Source organism: Sorex araneus, chromosome 6 (assembly GCF_027595985.1).
Source record: "Sorex araneus isolate mSorAra2 chromosome 6, mSorAra2.pri, whole genome shotgun sequence".
Taxonomy (NCBI): domain Eukaryota; kingdom Metazoa; phylum Chordata; class Mammalia; order Eulipotyphla; family Soricidae; genus Sorex; species Sorex araneus.
Window position 1 is genome coordinate 43,319,822 of NC_073307.1, and position 22,137 is coordinate 43,341,958.

The 22,137-nt window shown below is 44.5% G+C and overlaps 1 protein-coding gene across 1 annotated transcript in view; it reads right to left on the minus strand.

Annotated features, from left to right (window-relative positions):
• Positions 1-22,137, minus strand: part of LVRN (laeverin) — a 61,062-nt gene that overhangs the window by 25,989 nt on the left and 12,936 nt on the right. Inside the window, exons 2-12 of the mRNA XM_004618173.2 lie at positions 18,047-18,189; positions 16,900-17,039; positions 12,808-12,934; positions 8,238-8,392; positions 5,533-5,646; positions 3,944-4,087; positions 3,080-3,145; positions 2,927-2,992; positions 1,907-2,067; positions 680-718; positions 398-474 (exon numbers count right to left, since the gene is read on the minus strand). Of these exons, the coding sequence (XP_004618230.1) occupies positions 398-474; positions 680-718; positions 1,907-2,067; positions 2,927-2,992; positions 3,080-3,145; positions 3,944-4,087; positions 5,533-5,646; positions 8,238-8,392; positions 12,808-12,934; positions 16,900-17,039; positions 18,047-18,189 (1,232 nt within the window). The remainder of the gene's footprint in view (positions 1-397; positions 475-679; positions 719-1,906; positions 2,068-2,926; positions 2,993-3,079; positions 3,146-3,943; positions 4,088-5,532; positions 5,647-8,237; positions 8,393-12,807; positions 12,935-16,899; positions 17,040-18,046; positions 18,190-22,137) is intronic.

The window sequence follows — 22,137 nt, forward strand, 5'->3', positions numbered from 1 at the left end:
TCACGCGGCTAACCCAGGTTTGATCCCTGACACCATGAATGGCCCCTAGATCTGCCAAAAGTGCTCTCTGGGAGGAGCGGGAGTAAGTCTTGAGCAGGGCCAGGGCCGCTCCCCCAGAAACAATAAAACATGTAGAATGAAATAAAATCCTTCTTTCCCCAGGATGTTTAGTTTTATTTCTCGATTTTTAAATAGGCAATGATTATTTGGGCAACATGTATACACAACAGTGTTTGCACTTATGTATTTGGTGTCCAAAGCTACTGCAGCTCCACCACCACCGCGTGTGCCGAGAGAGCATTTCCAAAGCTAGACACCTCGCCATCTTCATCTCTGCATACAGATCATATATTCACTGTTTATAGGTGAAGATATATTTTAAAAATCTGTTACTTACTGCTATTTTGATCTAGCCAGACTAAAGACTGTGCAATTCCATTTCTCATCCAAAGAACTGGGACAATCCATGTCTTACTAATTTGGAGGAAAAAAAAATTCAGTTAGTTTTCACACCAAAGCGATGCAAACTATACTCAATGAGGTAATATCACAACAGATTTGTGTCTTTCTGGCTCTGCAGGACTTTATTCTCAGGTTTACTCTCTATTATTTTCACAAACCACTCTTGCTTGGCCCTTGAATTTACTCTCAAGTCGTAAAGATTGACTTCTCTTCTAACTTAGTTACTGAGGCGGTCCTATATCTGATATGTTCAAAGCTTGTTTATGTGAAGCTTCAGCCACCTGGCCTCACTCAGGGGTCATTCAAATGCTGCAGACAGACCCAAATTCATCCGTGCCAAGAGAGGTGAAGAGCAATTAAGAAGAGAGAGCTTGACAAACATTGGAAATACTTTTCCACCTCAAACTCTCTCCCCATCTCAAAAGTCGGGCAGGACTCAGCCAGGTCATTCAAGTTTACTGAATGCCGACATTCTTCCCACATCGGTGGACGTGCCTTGGATGAAGCAGCTGACCATGAGGAGGACATTAGTCACCAGAGGAGACACACAATTTGGAGTTTTGGACAGTGTTTCCCATCTGACTCAAGTGCCCACAAGTCTGGTTTCTCAGAAAACCTTGCACTGTGGGTGTTTATCTGCTTAGCCAAAGTCACAGAACTTTTGAGCGAGAAGGGCCTTCAGGCCTCTGTTTCTCTCCCTTGGAGTTACAAAGAGGAAGAGCTGAGAATGCAGGTGGGGGATGTAGGTGCTGGAAAATGAACCACTCGTTTGAGCTGACATTCACTAAAATGAGATGTGAGTACCACAACTTATCAAAAGTAGTTGAAAATGATCTAAACAAGAAGTAGATGATGATCCCTGCTAAGATATTCGACACTCATTTCATTTCACGTTTACACCAGTCATTGGGGTACATACTTTTCCATGAACTGGCACGGAAACCCAAAGACTTTCAATAGGACTTACCTAAGGCTGGAATTTGGATAAAGCCAATACTAGAACCTAGGCCATAATTCTCATACAACATACATATATACAAATATATGCACCTGCACATAACTACTCCTCAGGGGTATATTGGCCATTCAATTTGTTTCTGGGACGTAAAGGCAGCATGGCAACAGCCTTGCAACCCTTTTCTCTTAATTAACAGAATGACAGCAGCCACAGCCTGAACCCCAGCCATTTGTCACTTCTGTCTTGAGGACAGAGAGGTATAACAAACATCAAAGCTATGGGCTGGCTGGTGAGGCTGCAAACTCTGCAGGAGAGGGGGGAGGGGCACTGCCTTCAGTCCTCAATGCAGGTCTCTGGGGCTCAGTCTCACACCCAGACTTCCAACATCCACATAAGCGCTCCCCCCAAGAGGTCTGTACCCAACCGGGGTGGTTTTCATTTGCTAAACCCCACAGCAGCAGAAGACAAAAGGGCAATTCTACCTACTTGTGGTCCGGAGGAGCCTTTCCAAGATAAAAGGGCTCTTGTTTCATGACCCCCGTGGAGACATTTAAGGTGAGAACTGGAAAGCCACTTTGTTGTGTCCAACTGTCCATGATGTCTTTGATTGTGGCTGGCAAGGCAATTTTACTCTGGTCATCTATGGCCTGTTTAAAAAAATAAATTATTACGGGGACAGAAGAGATAGGAGAGTGGGCAGGGCAACTCAAGCTCAATCCCTGGCACCCCTTAAAGTTCCAGAGCATAGAGCCAGGAATAAGCACTAAGCATTGCTGGGTGTGACCCAAAACAACAACACAAATCATCCCAGAAGCAGCTATTTATCATCAAAATCTTATGAGGTAACAACTTCTTAGCAGAAATGACATAGATGTTCTGTTTCTCATTTATACAGGGCTGGAGCTATAGCACAGTAAGACATTTTCCTTGCTTGAGGCCGACCCGGGTTCCATTCCTTCACCCCTCTCGGAGAGCCCAGCAAGCTAGCGAGAGTATCTCGCCCGCCCGGCAGAGCCTGCCAAGCTACCCATGGCATATTTGATACGCCAAAAACAGTAACAACAAGTCTCATAATGGAGATGTTACTGGTGCCCTCTCGAGCAAATCCATGAGCAACGGGATGACAGTGATGACAGTGATGATGATACATATATTTATGTGCTCAGCTCTGCTCTGAGCACTGGGGTACACTGTTGAAGTCTAAAGAAACCAACCCTGGGCAGACAGAGATAGTGCAGGGGTTAAGGCTCTTGTCTTGCATGGGATCAACCTTGGTTCCATTCCCAGCATTGTATGCTGCCAGGAGTGACTACTGAGCACAACTGGTATGGTTTCCAGCCTCTGCCCCTGGAATAAAACATCCCTGTCCTAAGGTAGCTTAACAAACAAAACCAAATTATTTTTTCTGCAGCACTCTATGTCCTCCCAGACCTGAACGGTGTTGTACATACCAAACCATGGTTTCTAACCATGACGTTAGAAAGCGTCAGGAAGTCAGATAATTACCATTTGAAAATGCCTCCACAGGTCATCTTGCTCAGCATTTGAGTAAGAAAACGTCCTCAAATAGGACTGCAAAATGAGAAAATAGTAAAATGAAGAATAGGCCAAAGCAATTTAACAGATCACCTTCCAGTAGCAGTAATTCTATAAACTCACCCTAAGCGCGCCGATAAATAAGTTTTCGTTCAGGAAACTCGAAAGCAGCCGGGCCATACAAGCTCCCTAAGGCATAAGAAGTTGTCCGTTATTTGAACAAAACTCTGTATCTGATGCATTTCATCTTGGTGAAATCTTCACCTTCATCTCTGGATCGGGCTCCTGACTACACTGGGCACTTAGTTGAATTCAGTTCACTTTAAAACCATGCTAATAAAATAGCAGATTACAAAACGAGGCCAATGTCCTCTAGAGAAAGGGCCTGGGGTACACAATCTTTTACAATGGAGACAACTAATATGTCAAGAGTAAATTTCTATCAGATGGAAATTCAGTCTTAAAAGTAGCAATTGCTTTTTGTTTTAATTAAAAACGAACAATTCAGTGATACAAGTTACCGAAGACCTAATACAGGCTTTAGATTCTTATCTGCTAGATGAAAACTAATTTAACCACATTTCCTCATATCCACTTATTCAGAACAATCAAGATGATTTATATCAATAGTCTTATGATAACACATTGATTTAAGACTAATAATCTATTATATTGGGCTGGAGCGATAGCACAGCGGTTGGGCGTTTGCCTTTCACGAGGCCGACCTGTGCTTGATTCCTCAGCCCCTCTCGGAGAGCCCGGCAAGCTACCGAGAGTATGGAGCCCGCATGGCAGAGCCTGGCAAGCTACCTGTGTGTATTGGATATGCCAAAAACAGTAACAATAAGTCTCTCAATGAGAGACGTTACTGGTGCCCACTCAAGCAAATCGATGAGCAAGGGGATGACAGTGACAGTGACAGTGAATTTATTATATGTAGCTTTCTGTAGGAGTACAAAAGGAAAGGAAACATGCTGTGGATTTTACCTTGTAATAAGTAAACAAATCAAAAAGCTCATTTATTTCACTCGTCTCTGTGAAATTTTCCACCTTCAAGGACACAGTTCTAGACTCCAGGGCGTGATCTTCTCTGAGAATACTAAGTAAAATATTAGAGAAAAATACCTCGTTCTAAAAGGAAAAGATTGAGCCACATTAACTTCTGAAACATCACAAAAATGCCAGATCCACTATTTTTAGAATACTTCCCAAACCTGACTTGGATGTGAAGAGCAAACAGTAATTGCGAAGTGCCCTATGAACCACCATCTGTCAAGTGATTCTGTGAATCACAACTCGGGCCCCTTCTTTCCCGTTTGATATTCTTTGTCCCTTCAGTTTTTAAAAAATCCAACTGTAAAGGCAAACACAATTTCCATAAGCCTCTCACATTCCTTGAGGAGGTTGGTGGCATGACAGGCTCCACCAGGGAAAAGATTCTCCAGGTGCTCTTAATCTGGTAGGATTTTGTCATTTTACAATTAACTCCTTAAAATTTACGCTCTCCTTACTTGTCCTATCCAAACCCAAACCCGCCAGATTTACAAATTCACAAGGATGCCGATTCAATAATTTGTAATTAGAAATAAATTCAATGCATAATAATTTGTAATTAGAAATAAATTCAAATACTAAAGCTTCAACTTAGAGTTGAAAAAATTAAATTTGCCCCTCTGTGAGTTTGGTTTGAATAGTAATATTTACCCAAAACAAAAACATTTTCAGCTAGAATGCAATCATTTATTAATATTTATATAATGTTGTTATATCAGATATAAATTGTTTATGAGACATAGAGAGAGAGAGACAATTACATATTATTAAATTCATAGACTTGATTACAACTGCTTTAAAATTTGATCTAGCTTGGAATAAGTAAAAAAATCACCTAATATCTAACAATAGATGCATTATAAGCATATTATATGTAATTATTCCCTATGACTACATTTTAGGTAATTTTTATAAATATATAAACAATTATAACAATAAAATATCACAGTCGGAGTGCCTTGACATTAATGCTCACAATCCAGATTGCCGTAGTTTACACTTTTTCCGTAAGTTTCAAATCAGTTGTGCACCATTTGTACTGAGAACACCGCAGAATGAATTATCCAAAGTTCATTGATTTTAATATGTGTTTTTGTTTGTAAACAAATAGTAATTTCTTGCACATTTTTTGGAAATTGTATAAGAATTTATGTACCTGCTTCTAGATACAATTTGTAAATAAAAATTTGGTTCACAAAAAATAAATAAATAAAATAAAATAACACAGTTATTAGCTTTTTTAAAGTACTTAACGATTTGTAGAAAACACAAAATATGATATAAGGTAGGAAAGACAATAAACATTTCTGTGTATCTCAATTTTTGTGAATATATATACTAAGTAAAAGTCTGAAAAAAGAAAACAGATGAAAAGAATTTGGCTGGTTGTTTCTGATACTATAGATAATTCAGTACTCCTATTTTCTGTCTTTAACTCAGTTTCAAATAGAAATATTCTTATTTTTATAACTAGACTAAAAATTTAGGCTTAGAAAATTTACAAATTTAACAAATATACTTACTTTTGTGAGTTTAGGATTTAAGTAGTTAATTATTCCATACTCAAAATAAGTTGCAAAACCCTCATTGAGCCAGATATTGTTCCACCAATTCATGGTAACCAAGTTTCCAAACCACTTTTAGAGATGGGAGGGAAAAAAAGAACTTTCTTAATTGATAGGAAATAATAATTACCATAATTTACTGTATGTCAGATAACTGTAAGGTCCAAGACATAGTTAAACTTTAATTGCTACCAATAATAAAATTAAAAACCAGAAGTCATTACAAACACACTGATATTTTGTCATACATTTCGTTGAAGTGATTATTTGAGGTCAAATAATTGAAAACAATTTGCTTTAGAACAGTGATGTACCAAAATAATGTAAGTTAGAGTAAAATTTCTGAAACAGATGTGAAATGTGAATCAAAATAGACAGTTCTAAAAATTCAAGAGCATCTTGTACTCTTAACAGTCTACAGTAGAGTTTGCTATTAGCCGTTGCTATGTTTCAAGAGCATGACTTGATCTGCATCATGTATATAAATCACTCAACTAATCTAATAGTTTCTGCCATGTGGTACAGATATAATTATTTTCTATTAGCGCTTAACAGAAAGTATCAAAAGGATGATGAATAGACTCAGGAAAGAAAACCACAATAATTTCCAAAACCAACAAATCCACACCCTGGTATTAAACCAATTTCTTCTACCAGCTGTGATGTACTAATAGTTAGCAGCCTGTACCTCAAAACAATGTGACACTTGAGCTGTAATAAAAAAAATTGACACTCTGAGTGACTAATCAAAACTTGTTGAAGTGTATGTTGTCTGTGTAATATGGTCCTCTTCTAGCCTGAAAAATCACTGTTGCAGGGCTGGGGTTAGTGGATAGGTCATACCCAGTCGTGCTCAGGGCTTTCTCTTTGCTCTCTGCCCATCACTCCTAGTGGTGCTCACTGATGGATGGAACTCAGGTTGGTGGTGTGCAAGGGAAGCATGCTACCTGATTACTACCTGTCTTCCCCCCACATAACAAAAAAATTTCATAGTTTTGATTTTTCTCTTGGCAAACATTATTTAATAGCGTTCAAGACGCAAATGTAAGAGTTTCTATCAATTCAAATAATTCAAAACTTTTGAAATCACAACATGAAAGTACAGAAATCTAATGAAAATTCCTTTTATTTCACCTTTGGGGGAGAATCACAGTTCACTTCACTGACTCACAGTAACTCATTCCCTTAACCTCTTTCTGAGGGAAAACAAGTTTATAGCAATCTAATGAAGAAATACAGCTCTCTTTCTCAGGCGCCATTAAAAATAACCCACATTTTAAGAAGGAATGAAAAGCAAGCAACCGTAGCTATGTGTGGTTAAATTTACCTGAATAAGAGCTTTGTTAATCTTGGATGTAAACACCTAATCCTCAAATAGACTATAAAATCCCATCACTATGATCCATCACCAATAGCTTATGTAGTTTTAATTATTTTTACTTTCAATTAATTAACTTATTTTTGTTTGGGTCACTCCCGGCAGCACTTGGATACTACTCTTGGCTCAGGGTTTGGGGGGGGACCTTGAGGTACCAGCAACTGAATGTGGACCTCCAGCATGCAAAGAATATGGTCAACCTGGTACACTCTCTCTTCAGCTCCATTACTCATAATTAAAATTTACTCAGGCTCTGGGGCCACAGTGATAGTACAGTGGGTAGGGCATTTGCCATGCATGTGGCTGACCCCAGTTCAATTCCTGGCTTCCACGTATGGTCCTCCAAGCACCGCCAGGAGTAATGCCTGAGTGCAGAGCCAGGAGTAACCTCTGAGTACCACTGGGTTACCCAAAAAAGACAAATAAATACATAAATTTACTCAGGCTGTAATGGCAAAGCTCCTTCCTTGTTTATTTTTTTTTTCTCACCGTCCTATTTTTTGAATAAATTTTTTAAATTGGGATTGATGTGGCTGGAGAAAGTGCATGCATACACAGTGGTTAAGAAACTGGCCTTGCATGAAGCAGACCCTGGTTTGATCCCTGGCATCACTGCAGGGCACAGCCTGGGAGGCCTTGAGCATGGCCGAGATGACCCAGATGACCCCCAGCACCACAGGCCCATGGCAGCCCCATGTTCTTTTTTTTTTTCACACTGAATCACTGTGAGATACAGTTACAGAGCTTTCATGATTGTGAGTTTCAGTCATATAATTATCAAACACCCATGTCTCCACTGTGTATAGTTTCCACCACCAATGTCCCTCGTATCCCTCCAGCCACCCCCACCCCACCCCCTGTCTCTGTGGCAGGCACTTTCCTTCTTACTTTCTCTCTACTTTGGGGCATTATGGTTTGCAATACGGATACTGAGAGGCCATCATGTTTGGTCCTTTGTCTACTTTCAGCACACATCTCCCCTCCCAAGCGATCCCTCAACCATCACTGACCTAGTGATCTCTTCTCTATCCCAGCTGCCTTCTCCCCCGGCATATAAGGCAGGCTTCCAATGAGTCCCACATTCTTAGGTCTCGTGATGAACCACTGGCCTGGCCTGGTTGGCTAGTGTCACTGTAAGGGAGCCCGGTCCTCCTGAGCATTACTTGGGATGCCCAACCCATCCCTCATGGGAGAAAAAAAAATTGTGACTAAGGGTTTTGTATGCATATTTTTGGTAGTGGATCTAAAGAATACATGAAATAAGAAAGAACATTTTACCACATGCCTGATGTACAATCTCGTGGGAGGTAATGTAGGAAATGATAGTCTTTTTTTCTGTTAGTTGATCACTTGGCATCAGCAAAAATACTGTCTCATCAAATACCAAAAGACCCCAGTTTTCCATTGCACGGCCGTCAAAAATGGGCAAAGCAATTAGATCTGTGGATTGGAAAATAAGACGGAAAATACATTATTTCATCCCTTAAAATAGATATTTTCAGATATAAATATTTTTAGACAAAATTACTGAAATAAAATACAAGTGAAAGTTTATAATCTCAGGTGAGAGAAAGCATTTAGAGAATGATAAAGACAGAAATCATAAGATACATTGTCTTGGCCATGTAAAAATCAAATACTTTAGAAAAGGACCTGTACACTAACAGGTCAAAGAATTCCCCAAATTCAACAATCAGAAAAGAAACAATTTGTTTACAAACAGGCAAAACTAAAGTTCCTTAACAAAAGAACATATGCAAATGGAAAAATAAGCAATGAGAGATGGTCTACATACATCATTAGGAAATTGCAAATTGAAACAACAATGATACACTGCCTATTATGATGAGCATATCCAAAACACCACCAAAATGCTGGGAAAGAAATGTGGCAATAGGAATTCTCACCCATTGCTGGGAGAAGCACAAAATGGTATAATTGTATGGAAGACAGTTTGTCATAGACCTGCCAATTACTGTAGCCATTGAACTACGTATTGTGCAAAAGAGTTGAAAATGTATGCCAATGCAAAAGCTGCATACAAATAGTTATAACATCTATTCACAATTGAATAAAACTTGGAAGCAACCAGGATGTCCATTAATAGGTGAATGGACAAACTGGTACATTCAGATCATTTTTCTTTTTTTTTTTTTTTTGGTTTTTGGGTCACACCTGGCGATGCACAGGGGTTACTCCTGGCTCTGCACTCAGGAATTACTCCTGGCGGTGCTCAGGGGACCATATGGGATGCTGGGATTTGAACCCGGGTCGGCCGCCTGCAAGGCAAGCACCCTACCCGCTATGCTATCACTCCAGCCCCCAGATCATTTTTCAATGACAAAAAGAAATGAGCTATCAGACTACAAAACGACCTAGAGAAAGCTTAAATGCATGTGACTAGGTAAAAGAAGTCAGTCTCCAGATGGGAATGTAAGATAGAAGCCAACTAATCTTGACTAACAAAAACATGAACACAGAAGGCTTAACTTTCAACAACAACTTAGTAAATCCTCAGACAAGGACTTAATATTCCCATGATGAGATACAACAATTTTCAAAAATTTTTTTACTGAATTAACTTTTGATCATTTATTGGTAGAAAGCAATATAAAACAAATTATTGTGGGCCTACTAGAAGGGTAGCTGGAAAAATGGAGACCATGGTGTCGGGAAGGTGATAATGGTGGTGGGCTTGGTGTTGCAATATTGAGTGCCTGTAACAAGTCATCATGAGAAACTTTATAAACCATGGTGTTTAAATAAAGTGAGGAAAATAAATTTTTTTTTAAAAAGAAGCCAATCTATGAAAGTTTTCCATTGTGTAATTCCCACAGAAGATCCAACCACAGAGACAGTGAAAAGAACAGTGGCTGTCGGGGATTCTGGAGAGGAAGGCACTGAACAAACAGATCACAGGGGAGTTTTTTGGCCATGAAACTCCGTATGATATCACAGAAGAAACCCTAATGCATATTACAGCTTTAGTAATATGAATATATCAGTACCGGTTCATTCATTAGTTGTAATGTAACACATAAATGCAAAACGTTAATAGGAGAAAGGCGGAGGGTTGAAGAAGAGCTGCGTGGGAACCCTTGATTTAGTGTAATTTTTTTCCGTGAACCTAATGTTACTCTAAAGAAATTAAGTCTGGGGCTGAGGAAGTGATACAGGGCTTCAGCCCAACCCTGCTTTGAACTCCAGCACCATATACCCTCCCAAACACCGGTGGGGTGGCCCTGGGGCCCCCCAGCACTGCAGGCCCCGAGCAGCACTGCATCCTCGAGCCTGGACACAAAACCTCCAGCCCAGGTGGCAGTATCACTTAGGAGGTCTCAGAACCTCTGAGTACTACTTAGGAGGCTCCTTCCCCAAAGTATGTCTACTTATAATTCAAAATTTTAGGTCATTAGAACATCACGTACAAATTATAAATTGGGAAAAAATACTTGGTGGATGTATCAGAAAGAATGAGATAATATTTTTTAGTTTGATCCCTAGTACTGCATATAACCCCTAAGCATCTAAGCACACCCATGAGCACAGAGCCATGGCGGGAGGAGGGAGGGAGGGAGGAAGAAAGGGAGGAAGGAAGGAAGGAAGGAAGGAAGGAAGGAAGGAAGGAAGGAAGGAAGGAAGGAAGGAAGGAAGGAAGGAAGGAAAGAAGGAAGGAAGGAAGGAAAGAAGGAAAAAAGGAGGGAGGGAGAGGGAGGGAGAGAGGGAGGGAGAGAGGGAGGGAGGAAGGAGGGAGAGAGGGAGGAAGGGAGGAAGGAAGAAAAAAAGAGGAAGGAAGGAAAGAAAAAGAAGAAGAAAGAGTGAAAGGAATAAGGAGAGGGGAGGGGAGAGGGAGAGGGAGGAGAGGGAAGAAGGAAGGATGGAAGGAAGGAAGGAAGGAAGGAAGGAAGGAAGGAAGGAAGGAAGGAAGGAAGGAAGGAAGGAAGGAAGGAAGGAAGGAAGGAAGGTAAAAAGGAGGGAGGGAGAGGGAGGGAGAGAGGGAGGGAGAGAGGGAGGAAGGGAGGAAGGAAGAAAAGAGGAAGGAAGGAAAGAGGAAGGAAGGAAAGAAAGAAAAAGAAGAAAGAAAGAGTGAAAGGAATAAGGAGAGGAGAGGGGAGAGGGAGAGGGAGGAGAGGGAAGAAGGAAGGGAAGGAAGGAAGGAAGGAAGGAAGGAAGGAAGGAAGGAAGGAAGGAAGGAAGGAAGGAAGGAAGGAAGGAAGGAAGGAGGGAGGGAGGGAGGGAGGGAGGGACGGAGGGAGGGAGGGAGGGAGGGAGGGAGGGAGGAGAGAGGGGGCAGGAGGAGGGGAGAAAAGAGAAAGAAAAGAAGGAAGTGAAATAAAAAGGGAGAGGAGAAGAGAGGAGAGGAAGAGAGAGACAGAGAGAGAGAGAGAGACACAGAGAGACAGGAGAGAATAAACCTATGGGAGAAGGCATTCCCAGATGTGCAAAACTGCATGCAGGCCTGGAGAGGAAAGATGTGAGCAGAAACACGTACAGTAAAGCACTCGGAGGAACTCCTCGGGACCCCAAGAGAGGCAGGCAAGAGACACACGGTGCTAAAACAGGGTGTGGAATCTGGATATTACCCTCAGAGCAGCGGGAAGTCATGGAAGTTTTAAAGAGAAGTATGGCCCAATCAGGCGTGGCCTTGGAAAGATCCTCTGGGTTGCAAATGAATCAGGGTGGCCAGAGGGATAGCAGAGCAGAGCGGTGAGGCCCGTGGTGGGAGTGTGGTCAGAGTGGAGCGAGGGCATGGGAAGACGCAGCTGGACGGAGGAGACATGTTGCTCCATGGCTAGGAAAGGATATCCGGGATCATTCTGGACTTCTCCCCGTATGGAATTTCTCTTGTCAGGACAAGGGCCAGCTTGGCATCCTCTAGACAAAGAGGTGCGGTCTCCAAACACAGGCTCCTGCTGCCTCCAAATTCCTAAGTCACAGGAAGTGCCTTTGGGTTCCGGAATGGGCCCGGCTTGCTTCCCATTTCTTCTTTCCCTTGTCCTCAGCCAAATGGCCCACGATGCAGGCTCCTGGATCCCTGCTCATTCAGAGGTCTGAACTCTCAGATGTATACTCCACAGCCTCTCCCCATCACCTGCCGTCTAAGGAAAGCATCCATCCCTCAAATTTTATCACTCCAGCCCCATTTTTTTTTCCGTTTTGGGTCACACCTGGCGGTGCACGTGGGTTACTCCTGGCTCTGCACTCAGGAACTACTCCTGGCGGTGCTCAGGAGACCATCAAATTTTAGCTGATGCATCAGCGGGAACAAAATCCATGCCCAGGACTCCTTCTACTTAGAACCACTCTACACAATTTTCAGAGCACAATGTTTAAACTACAGCGTGTGAATCTAGGATAGATTAAAATGTTTACATACTTCCTCAAGGATCATACTATGTTCATACATGATTCCAATTTTATGCAACAAAAACTAAGGGATGGGACCCTCATGTCCTAATCTAATGACTCATTGCTAAAGAAACAGTCAAAGAAACAAAACAACTCACCCAAAACCTTGCTAAAGGGATCTGGAGTAAGTAACTCACGCAGGCCTGCTGAGAACCCAGAACTTGCCCCTGCACACTTGGGTTCTGAGAGCGAAGGACAGAACTGGAGAATGCAAGGCAGCGCAGGAGGCCTGGGGGGATACCTGAGGCTGGGGAGTGCACGGCCCACCTGGAGGACAGCACACGGGCTACGTGGCTAGGTGGCCAGGAGGGCTGACTCCCTAACTGCCGAGAAATGCGGTCCAGTGGGTTGAATACCGATGATCTCAGCCGAGGGGCCCATGGTGGTCAACCGCAAGGCAACAGTATGGAAAGGAAAGGCACCTCGCCGATGGTTTTGCTTCTCACCTGTCTTTGGGAGAAGGTAACTAATATTAAATAAATCCTCCAGGAGCGAGAAGACGGGACCTGTGATGTTTAAAGCAAAGTCTGCGTGTCCGTGAGCAATGGCATCCTTCCGGGCCCAGACGCGGATCTAAAAATCAAAAGAATTGAGCAGCGATTAGCAACAGTGGTCAGACCTTTGGAAAGGGCCTGACTTTCCTGACGTTCTGGGGCCAAAGTCTGAGTCCTTCAGAAGCTAAAGAATTAAGGGCATCAATGCAGACATGCACGGAGAGAAGCCCAGTGGGTCAGTCACTAAACTGTGAAGAATGGTTACTTTGATCGTCTGTGATGGTATGTGGAAACTGTGTGCTTCAAAGACAGTTCTGGAAATGATGTGCACCTCCTCCCCTCCGGAGTCGCCCAGAAAATGGAGTCCATGTTAGGGGTAAAAGGGCTCCTCAAATGTTGCTTCTCTTTTCAGGACAGATTTCCAGTGATGGGAAACAGGACTGGGCTGTTAGTGGGGTCACACAGTCTGGTTCCTGTTAAACAAGCCCGACTCACGCCAATGAAAATGTCTCTAACGAAAACAACAGTCCCCATCTTATTCTTAAAGTTTGAAAACATTTTATTCCACTAAATTTATTTGTGTGGAATGAGGGCACCCAGAGGTGCTCATGGGTTACTCCTGGCTCTGCATTCTGGGGTCACTCCTGGCAGTGCTTGGGGGACCAATGGGATGCTGGGATCAAACTCAGGCCAACCACTTACAAGGCAAGCACTTTCCCCGATGTACTCTCTTTAGCCCCATTTTGTTGTTGCTGTTTTCTTTTTTTTTTAACTGTTGTGGAGGGGGGGAAGGACACACCCAATGATGCTAAATAACCCCTGGCTCTAAGCTCAGGAATCACTCCTGGCAGGGCTCAGTGGATGCTATGAGGTGCCGGGAATCAAACCCAGGTTGGCAAATCAAATATGCAAAGCAAGAGCCTTGCCTGCTGTGCTGCATGTCCAGGCCTCCATTCCCCTAATTTAGAAAAACAAAACAGGGGCCGGAGAGATAGTACAATGGGTAGGGCATTTGCCTTGCACATGGCTGACTGGGGTTCAATCCCCAGCATCCCATATGGTTCCCAGAGCACTTCCAGGAGTAATTCCTGAGTACAGAGCCAGCAGTAACTCCTGAGCCCTGCTGGGTGTGACCTAAGAATTTTTTTTATTTAAAAAAATTTTAAAAAAACATCAAAAATCTTATGATTTTACAAGAGGTATGGAAGCAAGAAATTTACATACACTGTTGATGACATCTACAGCCACCTTCATAGCAAAGGAAATCTGGCAGGTTTTACCAGACTAATGCAACTGTGCCATTATTTGGACATTAAAGAATTTGGTAGCTTGCCAGGCTCTGCCGTGGGGGCGAGTTACTATTGGTAGCTTGCCAGGCTCCCCGAGAGGAGTGGAGGAATTGAACCCAGGTCAGCCACGTGCAAGGCAAACGTCCTATCCGCTGTGCTATCGCTCCATATTCGATATGCCAAAAACAGTAATAAGTCTCACAATGGAGACGTTACTGGTGCCTGCTCGAGGAAATCAATGAGCAACGGGATGAGAGTGATACAGTGATGCAGTGATATAATTTGGTAGCTACATCTGGCAATACTCATGGGCTACTCCCACCTAGATGCTTAGGGACTCACTCCAGGCAATGCTTGGGGGACCCAGGGACCAAAGCTGAACCTCCAGGATACAAATGATGAGTTAGAACCCATAGAGCCACCTCCTGGCTCTCCCTGCTATTTTACTATGAAGCCACATCACACCTTCTCTTCCACAGAAGCACTTTTCAACGGAGTCACTAACGTTGATGCTCAAATGTCGATGCTAAAGAGCATCAGCAGCCCTGGCACAAAAGTTAGAGGTGAGGTAATTAATACAATTGCTCTAATGAAGCACAAACTCTGCAAAACAGTGTCGAAAATACTAAGCAAATGCAAAAGCAGCACAGTAGTTGCAGAGTTTTCTGCTCCAAAAGGCACAGTTCCCGTTCCTTTGCTCTTATTTCTGCTGGAAAAAAATTTGCCTTGCATTATGTGAATGTCGGATTACGTGAAGTCTTCAGGAATGTTCCCCTTTCACAAAATGCAACCACCTGTTTTTCAAGTCTCCCGCCTGGATTTCCTCCTTCCTTTCAGCACTCCTCACCCCCCAGAGCATCATCATTCTGGAAAAGAAGGGCCTAGCGCTTGGTCCTGCCCCAATAAACACACCCTTCCTTCTCTACATCTAGATCTGAGGCGACAGTTAGGAGAACTGCACAACCCAAGCCCATACTACTAAGAAGAAAAAGTAGTTCTCCCCACTCCCATGATACATGTGCATTGGAATAGCTGCCTTTTGAGACAAAAAGAAAAAACAGCCATAACAATCACTATCACTGCAACCTCTGTTGATAAGGTTCTTCCTCCCAACCACTATCTATTAACCCCCAAAGTGAGGTTAAATATGGAGCAGGGTGGGAGAGGCCTCTGATCCCTAACACACTAGCGAAAAACCAAAGTCAGCACGAATAGTTGAGAGATCTAGCCTTGAAAATCACATTGAATCCATCTGTGTGCTCCGATGGTTCCCAAGACACAGCTGAGCTACCAGACCAAGGGGTCCCTCTTTCCATGTGGCCCTGTGTGGGAAACTTGCTTCGTGCAACCAGCCATACGTGCCGTGCCCTCTGCTTAGCTGCATGCCACACATGAACCCCATGCTGGATTCCAAGGATGTTTTATCTCTGACTTAACGAGGGAATTCAATACAGGCTGGACATGGCCCAAGGGCACACTCTGGGTACCCTTGTAGAGTATATGGTGGACTTCTGCACTTCCCGAGCAGAGCCCTAGCCAAACACAACATTCCACTGAAACTCCTCCCGAGTGCCCATTTTCTGGCTGAGAGCATTCCTTTCTCAGGCTCGCTCCATTTCCTCTCTGTGCCTATGGCTGCTGCTGGCTTCCCCTTCAGGGTGATCTTTCGCTGTGGCCTTTCATGCAGTCATGGGCTCAGTCCTTTTGATCAGACTTTTCCTCATGGAGAGCAACAGGCCCCTGGAGATGTGGGTGCTGATGGCCTCCCGAGGCTCACTCATGGGTACCTCAGTGCCGGAATGACAGCAATGATGTCCAACGCCTGCCTGGACAACCTTATCAGCACAGGCCAGGAAAGTGTGCTCTGGCCAGTGTTGTCCCTCTGAATCTCAAGGACCATTCCATGAGGATTCTAGAAAAAACAATCAGGTTGGAGCCAAGCGCTGGGGCTCATCAATAAGCTGCTGTTTGCACCCAACACAGTGTCCGTCACGAGGTTCAGAGGGAAGCAGGAAGAGCAGCTTCGAGAGATTCTTCTCCTGGTCAGAGGACTGGTTCACCACGGCCTTCCTGTCCCTGCTGTCAGTGGTTTGAGCATGGAAGATCTCTGGCCCAGGAGGTGCTCTGAGCTGCACGGTCTGGTTTTCTTCAGCCCAGTGTGACTGCTCTGATTGTAAGAAGGACTGAAGGCTGCCTCATCTCTCTCTCCCTCTCTCCCTCTCTCCCTCTCTCCCTCTCTCCCTCTCTCCCTCTCTCTCTCTCTCCTAGGGAAGAAGCCTGAATTGCCACATCCACCTTGATACTTCCATAGCGGGTGACTATGCAATAAGGGCATATTCGGGTGAAAATTGGGTGATTTGGGACATTGAGGGAATTAAGCAATTGCTTTCTGCCCCATTCTGAGAATTAGCCCAGATGCCAGCCTGCACTAACCCTGAAGACCAGGCAAAACACGGATCAGCCTGAGCTTCTATGCCCTGGCAGCAACTTGCTCTCTACTCTCCTCTGGGACACAGTACCCGGACAGTTGGTTAGAGGTGGGCCCAAGAACCTGGAAGGGGCTGGCTGGGCAGTCTTCCCATGCAAACCCCTCTCACAGTGCCACCGCAGGATGGTGGAGTCTCATTCTGCAGGGCTCAGAGAAACAGGATGTGCAGTGGGAGATGTAGGCATAAGCCCGGGTTTCAGGAGGAGAGGATATAATATCTGTAGCCCACGCAAGTGAGCCCTTACCTGGAGAGCCTTTCATACTCACCTCCTTGCCCCTTTCCGTTCTACTAATATGGTCAAAGTCACAAACAGCGAAGGCAACTAAGTAAGTTGGCATGCGGGGCGTGGTGTCAAATGTGGTAACAGTCCACTTGCTTCCGTTCACATCTTCCTTTTCAGACTGACCTAGAGAGAAGAGCTTGGGTCTGAATCACTGTAGATCCAAGCAATCATATCATCCTTTGAAAGAATCCATCAAGTTGAGTGGCATCCGGCCACTTCTTCCCAGCTCCTTCCCAAAGCCAAACATCTTTGTTTGGATTTCTCTCTTTCAAAGTTAGCAAAACCATCCTAAGGAGATGGAAAGGCAGCATCTGGCTTCCCAGTTAGCATCTTGAGTAATAAGCCCTTGACTGAAGGCCAAATCCACGTGTGCTGTAAGATGAGGCCCACAAGTCACCCCCTTCTGCTAGATCCAAGTCTGACCCATATCTCACGAATTCACTGAACCCCAAACTTCTCAGGCAATGGACACAGAGACTGTCTTGCCCTCCTCAGTTCAGCAAGGTCTTCAGAAGAGGCAGAGTAAGGGCCTTTAAAGCTGAAATCACCCATCCTGAGTGCCAGGAGCTTGCTAGGAAATGGACCATGAAAACTAGCACACAGTGCTAGGGTTCTAGGGCTATGGCCACAGAGGTCGGGGCAGCCTCTGCACAGCCACCACTCTCCGTCTCAGGAAGGACCTGTAGGTCTGGCGTCATCAGGTCTCTGTGAGTGTTCAGGGAAGCCAACATCTTGATTTTTATGGGAATTCTCTGGATTTTAAAAAGCATGGTGCAAATTGAATTAAGCGAGGGGAAAAAGCCATGTGGGCCAAATAAAACACATCTGTGCACCAGATTCAGATTAAGCCCACGAGCTTGTTATCACTGTTGATCAACAGTTGAAGCCCTAGTGTATGTGCAGCCAGAATGTCAGTGGAGAACAGATAATGGCCCTGCTTTAAATAGAAAGAGAACCCAGATCTATTGGCTCCAACATGCAGATGCCTCAGCCTACCCCGCGGGGCTGCTGTTCCTAACCATAATGCACTACTGACACATTGCCTAGGAAAGATGTTACACAGCTAAATGCAGGCAATTATTATGTAAAGAATATCTGTGAGGGTTGAGATTACAGGAAATATTACTTACCCAGCTTTGGCATGTTGGAAAGGGCGTTATAATGTGGATGGTGAATTACTGTAATATTAAAAGTTGCCTTCAGAGCTGGTTCATCAAAACAAGGAAAAACAGTTCTGGCAAATGTTGGTTGCATCTGAGACGCTAACAGAGCCCTGAAACACATTTTGGAGGGGAAATCTACTTATTTTTAGGTCAAATAAGTGGAAGTAAAACAATACATTGAAATAAAAGGGGATTGCGCCTTATAATTCATTCATTATATGCCAGAAGGAGTGAGAACATCTTTCCTTCACCCTCATCACTACCCTTTCCGAACACACACACACAGACTCCAGTTCTCACTACACCTTAGAATTCCTGCCAAATGTCAAATCCAAAGGTGCTATATTCTTTTTCACCACAAAATAATGCCATCTGCCTCGAAAACATTTTCCGATGAAACGCGGATGCAAGCAGGCAGCAAGTAGCAATGGCGGGCTTGAGGATGTCGTGGTTGTCACACTCTGGTGCCCAACCCGGGCCTGGTCTGCGCTTTCACGCTTTAACCCAGCACACGTCACCAGAAGACTGTCATAATTTTTATCTTGGTCTCCCATGTGCCCTCTTCTTCCTGGCTGAAAACTTAACAAGCTCTATTTTGCACAATCTTGGTGGCCACTACAATATGGGAACAGGTGAAATGATTGCAATGACTTGTTTTTACCTGTGCATAGATATGTCAAATCTCTGTTGCGCTTGGCCCCCCAAAAACACACAAGGTGACAGAATCCCACTGTGCCCCAAGCACAGTCATAGGAGAGAGCTTCGGGGGTGGGGATGGTGGGGGCACTGTACTGACTTAACTAACAATGGCCACACTCCCTGTTGTCTGTCAAATGGCTCAGGTCTGACAAGAACCAGAGTCCTAGCACACAACTCTCTCCTCAAAACTGTCAGAAATAAGAAGACAGGATCATCACTCTAGCCACCATCATCTTATTATCCTACTTTCATCTTATCTTATCCTACTTTCATCTTATCTTATCATCTTATTATCCTACTTTCTAAGACCTGGGGAACTGGAAACTCGGGTTTTCTTTTTGTTGTTGTTGTTGTTGTTAGCAATTCTGGTGCTAAATTCCCTTTATTTAAGGAATCCTGAGATTTAATGTTCTTGGTGAATTTGTGCTTATGCCAGCCCAGTGTATAGGCAAATAAACAGTGAATTAAACAGAGAGAGCTTGACTGAGCCTGGCCCAGCGAGCCCCGGGTCTGAGGCTCTCTCCATCCCAAGTAGCCCACACAGCTGGAGAAGAAACCCACGGCACCATCAGTGAACTCAACGGCTCCTGACCTCACGGTGATAAAAAAAATTATCTGGGGGGTTTGTTTATAATGGGGTTCTTTTTGGTTTTCTCTTTTAGGTCATACCCAGCTGTGCTCAGGGCTTACTCCTGCCCCCTAAGCTCAGGGGTCAGTCCTGAGTATACTCAAGAGATCATCTGGGGTGCTGGGAATCAAAGACTGGTTGGCTGTGTGAGGCAAGGACTATCTGTCCAGCCCCCCAAACTGTCACTTTCAGCACGTCTACTTTGCTCTATTTACTTTTTCCCGTGTTATGCTTTACGCTCTCATTTTCAAGGGCAGAAAGGAAGCCTATGGCCCGTGACGTCAGCCCCAGCAGCTGCGAGGCTTCGCCCATCTGCCACCAACTGAAGAAGGGAACAATCCTGGACAAGTCATGGAGGTTTGCTGCGTCCCAGCTCCCCTACACCTGGAAAACAGTGGCACGATCAACCTTTCGCTTCTTTGTGAGCTTTGATATTGCTAGTAAATGACTTTCTCAGTAAATGCTTGAGAAATATAAACAAAATAAGACTTAGAGGAGGCAAAAGTTACAGAGGAAGGGCAGGGGCTTGAGTGACACTAACTGTAGATGCATTTAAAGAGGTCTCGGAAGACCTTTCTGAAGGGCTTGTGGTGGGAATACTATACCCCTCAAACACAAAGTAGTGAGTTTAGAATCTTGCAAACCAACATATTATCAAAAAAGTTTTCAATTAAGAAAAGCAAAGACAGTTCCAGAGAACCTAGGTGACCAGAAGCTAAATAAACATGACTACCTGTCTCCCCCGTATATTTAAAAAAATTACCAAAAGTGAGCCTAAAGAGACTGTGTAACCAACAGAGCCTTTGTCTTGCAAAGCCTACCCAAGTCCAATTCCTGGCATCCCATATGGTCCCCCCCCCCCCCAAACACCACCAAGAGTTATTCCTGCGCTCAGAGCCAGGAGTCAGCTCTGAGCATCACCACTAGGTATGATCCAAAGGCTCCCCCATTCCCCACTAAATAAATAAATAAATAAATAAATAAATAAATAAATAAATAAATAAAATCATCAGAAGTTAGGGATTATGTACCCTCTTCTGTTCATTAATAACTCCTGGCAAAATTGGGTTCATAGCATTTAAATAAGTATGAATAAGTATTTCTCAGTCTTAGACATACTATAAAATACTTCTCAGTGCCCTCCCAGCAGTGTAGGTCTGAGAGCTCAGGGCTAGGGCCATGCAGTGAGGTGCTGTTCGGCCCGGTGGAAGCGGAGTCCCCAGGGCCACACCTGGTAGGTGGGAGGTCATACCTTCAAGTCCAGAGCAGGCCAGACATGTGCTCCAACCTGCTGAGCCGTCTCCCTGGCCCTGGGAAGCTTTGTGCCTGCGGTCTGTGACACAGGCAATTAATTGCTTTGTGCTATCTGTCCCTATCTCAGAAAGGGATGGGAAGGAGGCAGAGAGCTGAGGAGCTGCTGACAGCATAATGAAAAGAACGACTGGCAGCGAATTTAACAGCCTGAGTGCTTGCCCAGGATATACACGGTATACACAGAGGCACCATTTGGGGCAAGTTGCTGGAATTCCTCCGACTTGTTCGGAGAGATAGGGATGTGGCAGAAGATCTTTAAGTCCATGGAAGAAGAGCTGGAAACCTGAATCTGACAGAGATACAGATGTCTGCTAGGATGGGGTGTGTGTGTGTGTGTGTGTGTGTGTGTGTGTGTGTGTGTGTGTGTGTGTGTGTGTGTGTAGGTGGGGGACACACAGAAAGAGGGCAGACTGCATGATTTGGGGTGGGATTGTTCCTCGGGAGTCCTCATCCCTGGCAGATCTCTTCGCCCTGTGCAGGGAGAGAACGTTCTGTACACACAGCAGCATGGCTGCAGGGATGTGTGAAGGACAGCAGGAATGCACAGCCATGATACAGGACACGGCTGCACACGTGGAATGCCCACACGTGCCTGCTGCTTTGGAAAGTTTGCCAGCATCTCCACTGCCAGACTTCCCAGAGCTGTCAGGCAGGGAGAAGGAGAGCACTATCCTGCAGGAAATGAGCATCTTCCTTGGACCTGTCAGTCTGTGCCCATCTGGATGGCGAGAGACCTCCCCCCCACCCTAGACATTTATCATCATAACTTGTGAAACCCCGGACAAGTACCCTCCCATTCTCTAATTCAGTACTCCAGAGAAAGAAAATGAAAGCGATGGTCTTGGATTTGACTCAACTATTTCTGTCTCTGGTTTCATACAGACAAACAAACAGGGGGTGGAGGGTTGGGGGGCGAGGTCCTACAACACTCAGTTCCATCTTCATGGCAAAGCGCAAGGCCAACGGGCAGTGAACCCAGTGTGGTCAGGCCACCTCTAGGATTGAGGCTGAGTATTTATTTCCCTTCACTCTCTGATTGAGACTCAAGTGGCCCTGAGAACAGAGCCCTCCACCGCCCGCTCCCCCCACCCAGCCTCCCTGAAGCCTGTGATTATGGGGCCTGGCAAGTTTGTGTTGACATTAGTCAGCTGGGAAGGGAGTTAATTTGGGAGAATTGGCTTCTCAGGTTTACCAAGTCATGTTCCTGCCCAGTTCTGCTGCCAGGGAGTGGACTTACCCCGCTCTTGAGCTGGAAGACCACAGGATACCCTGAAGATCAACCAACTGCCCCGTTAAGAAATATCACTTAGTAAGACACTTCATTCCACACAATTTCATGATGCCTGGTTACTTACAGCTCTAGAGAGCCCAGCAAGCTACCGAGAATATCCCGCCCACAGGGCAGAGCCTGGCAAGA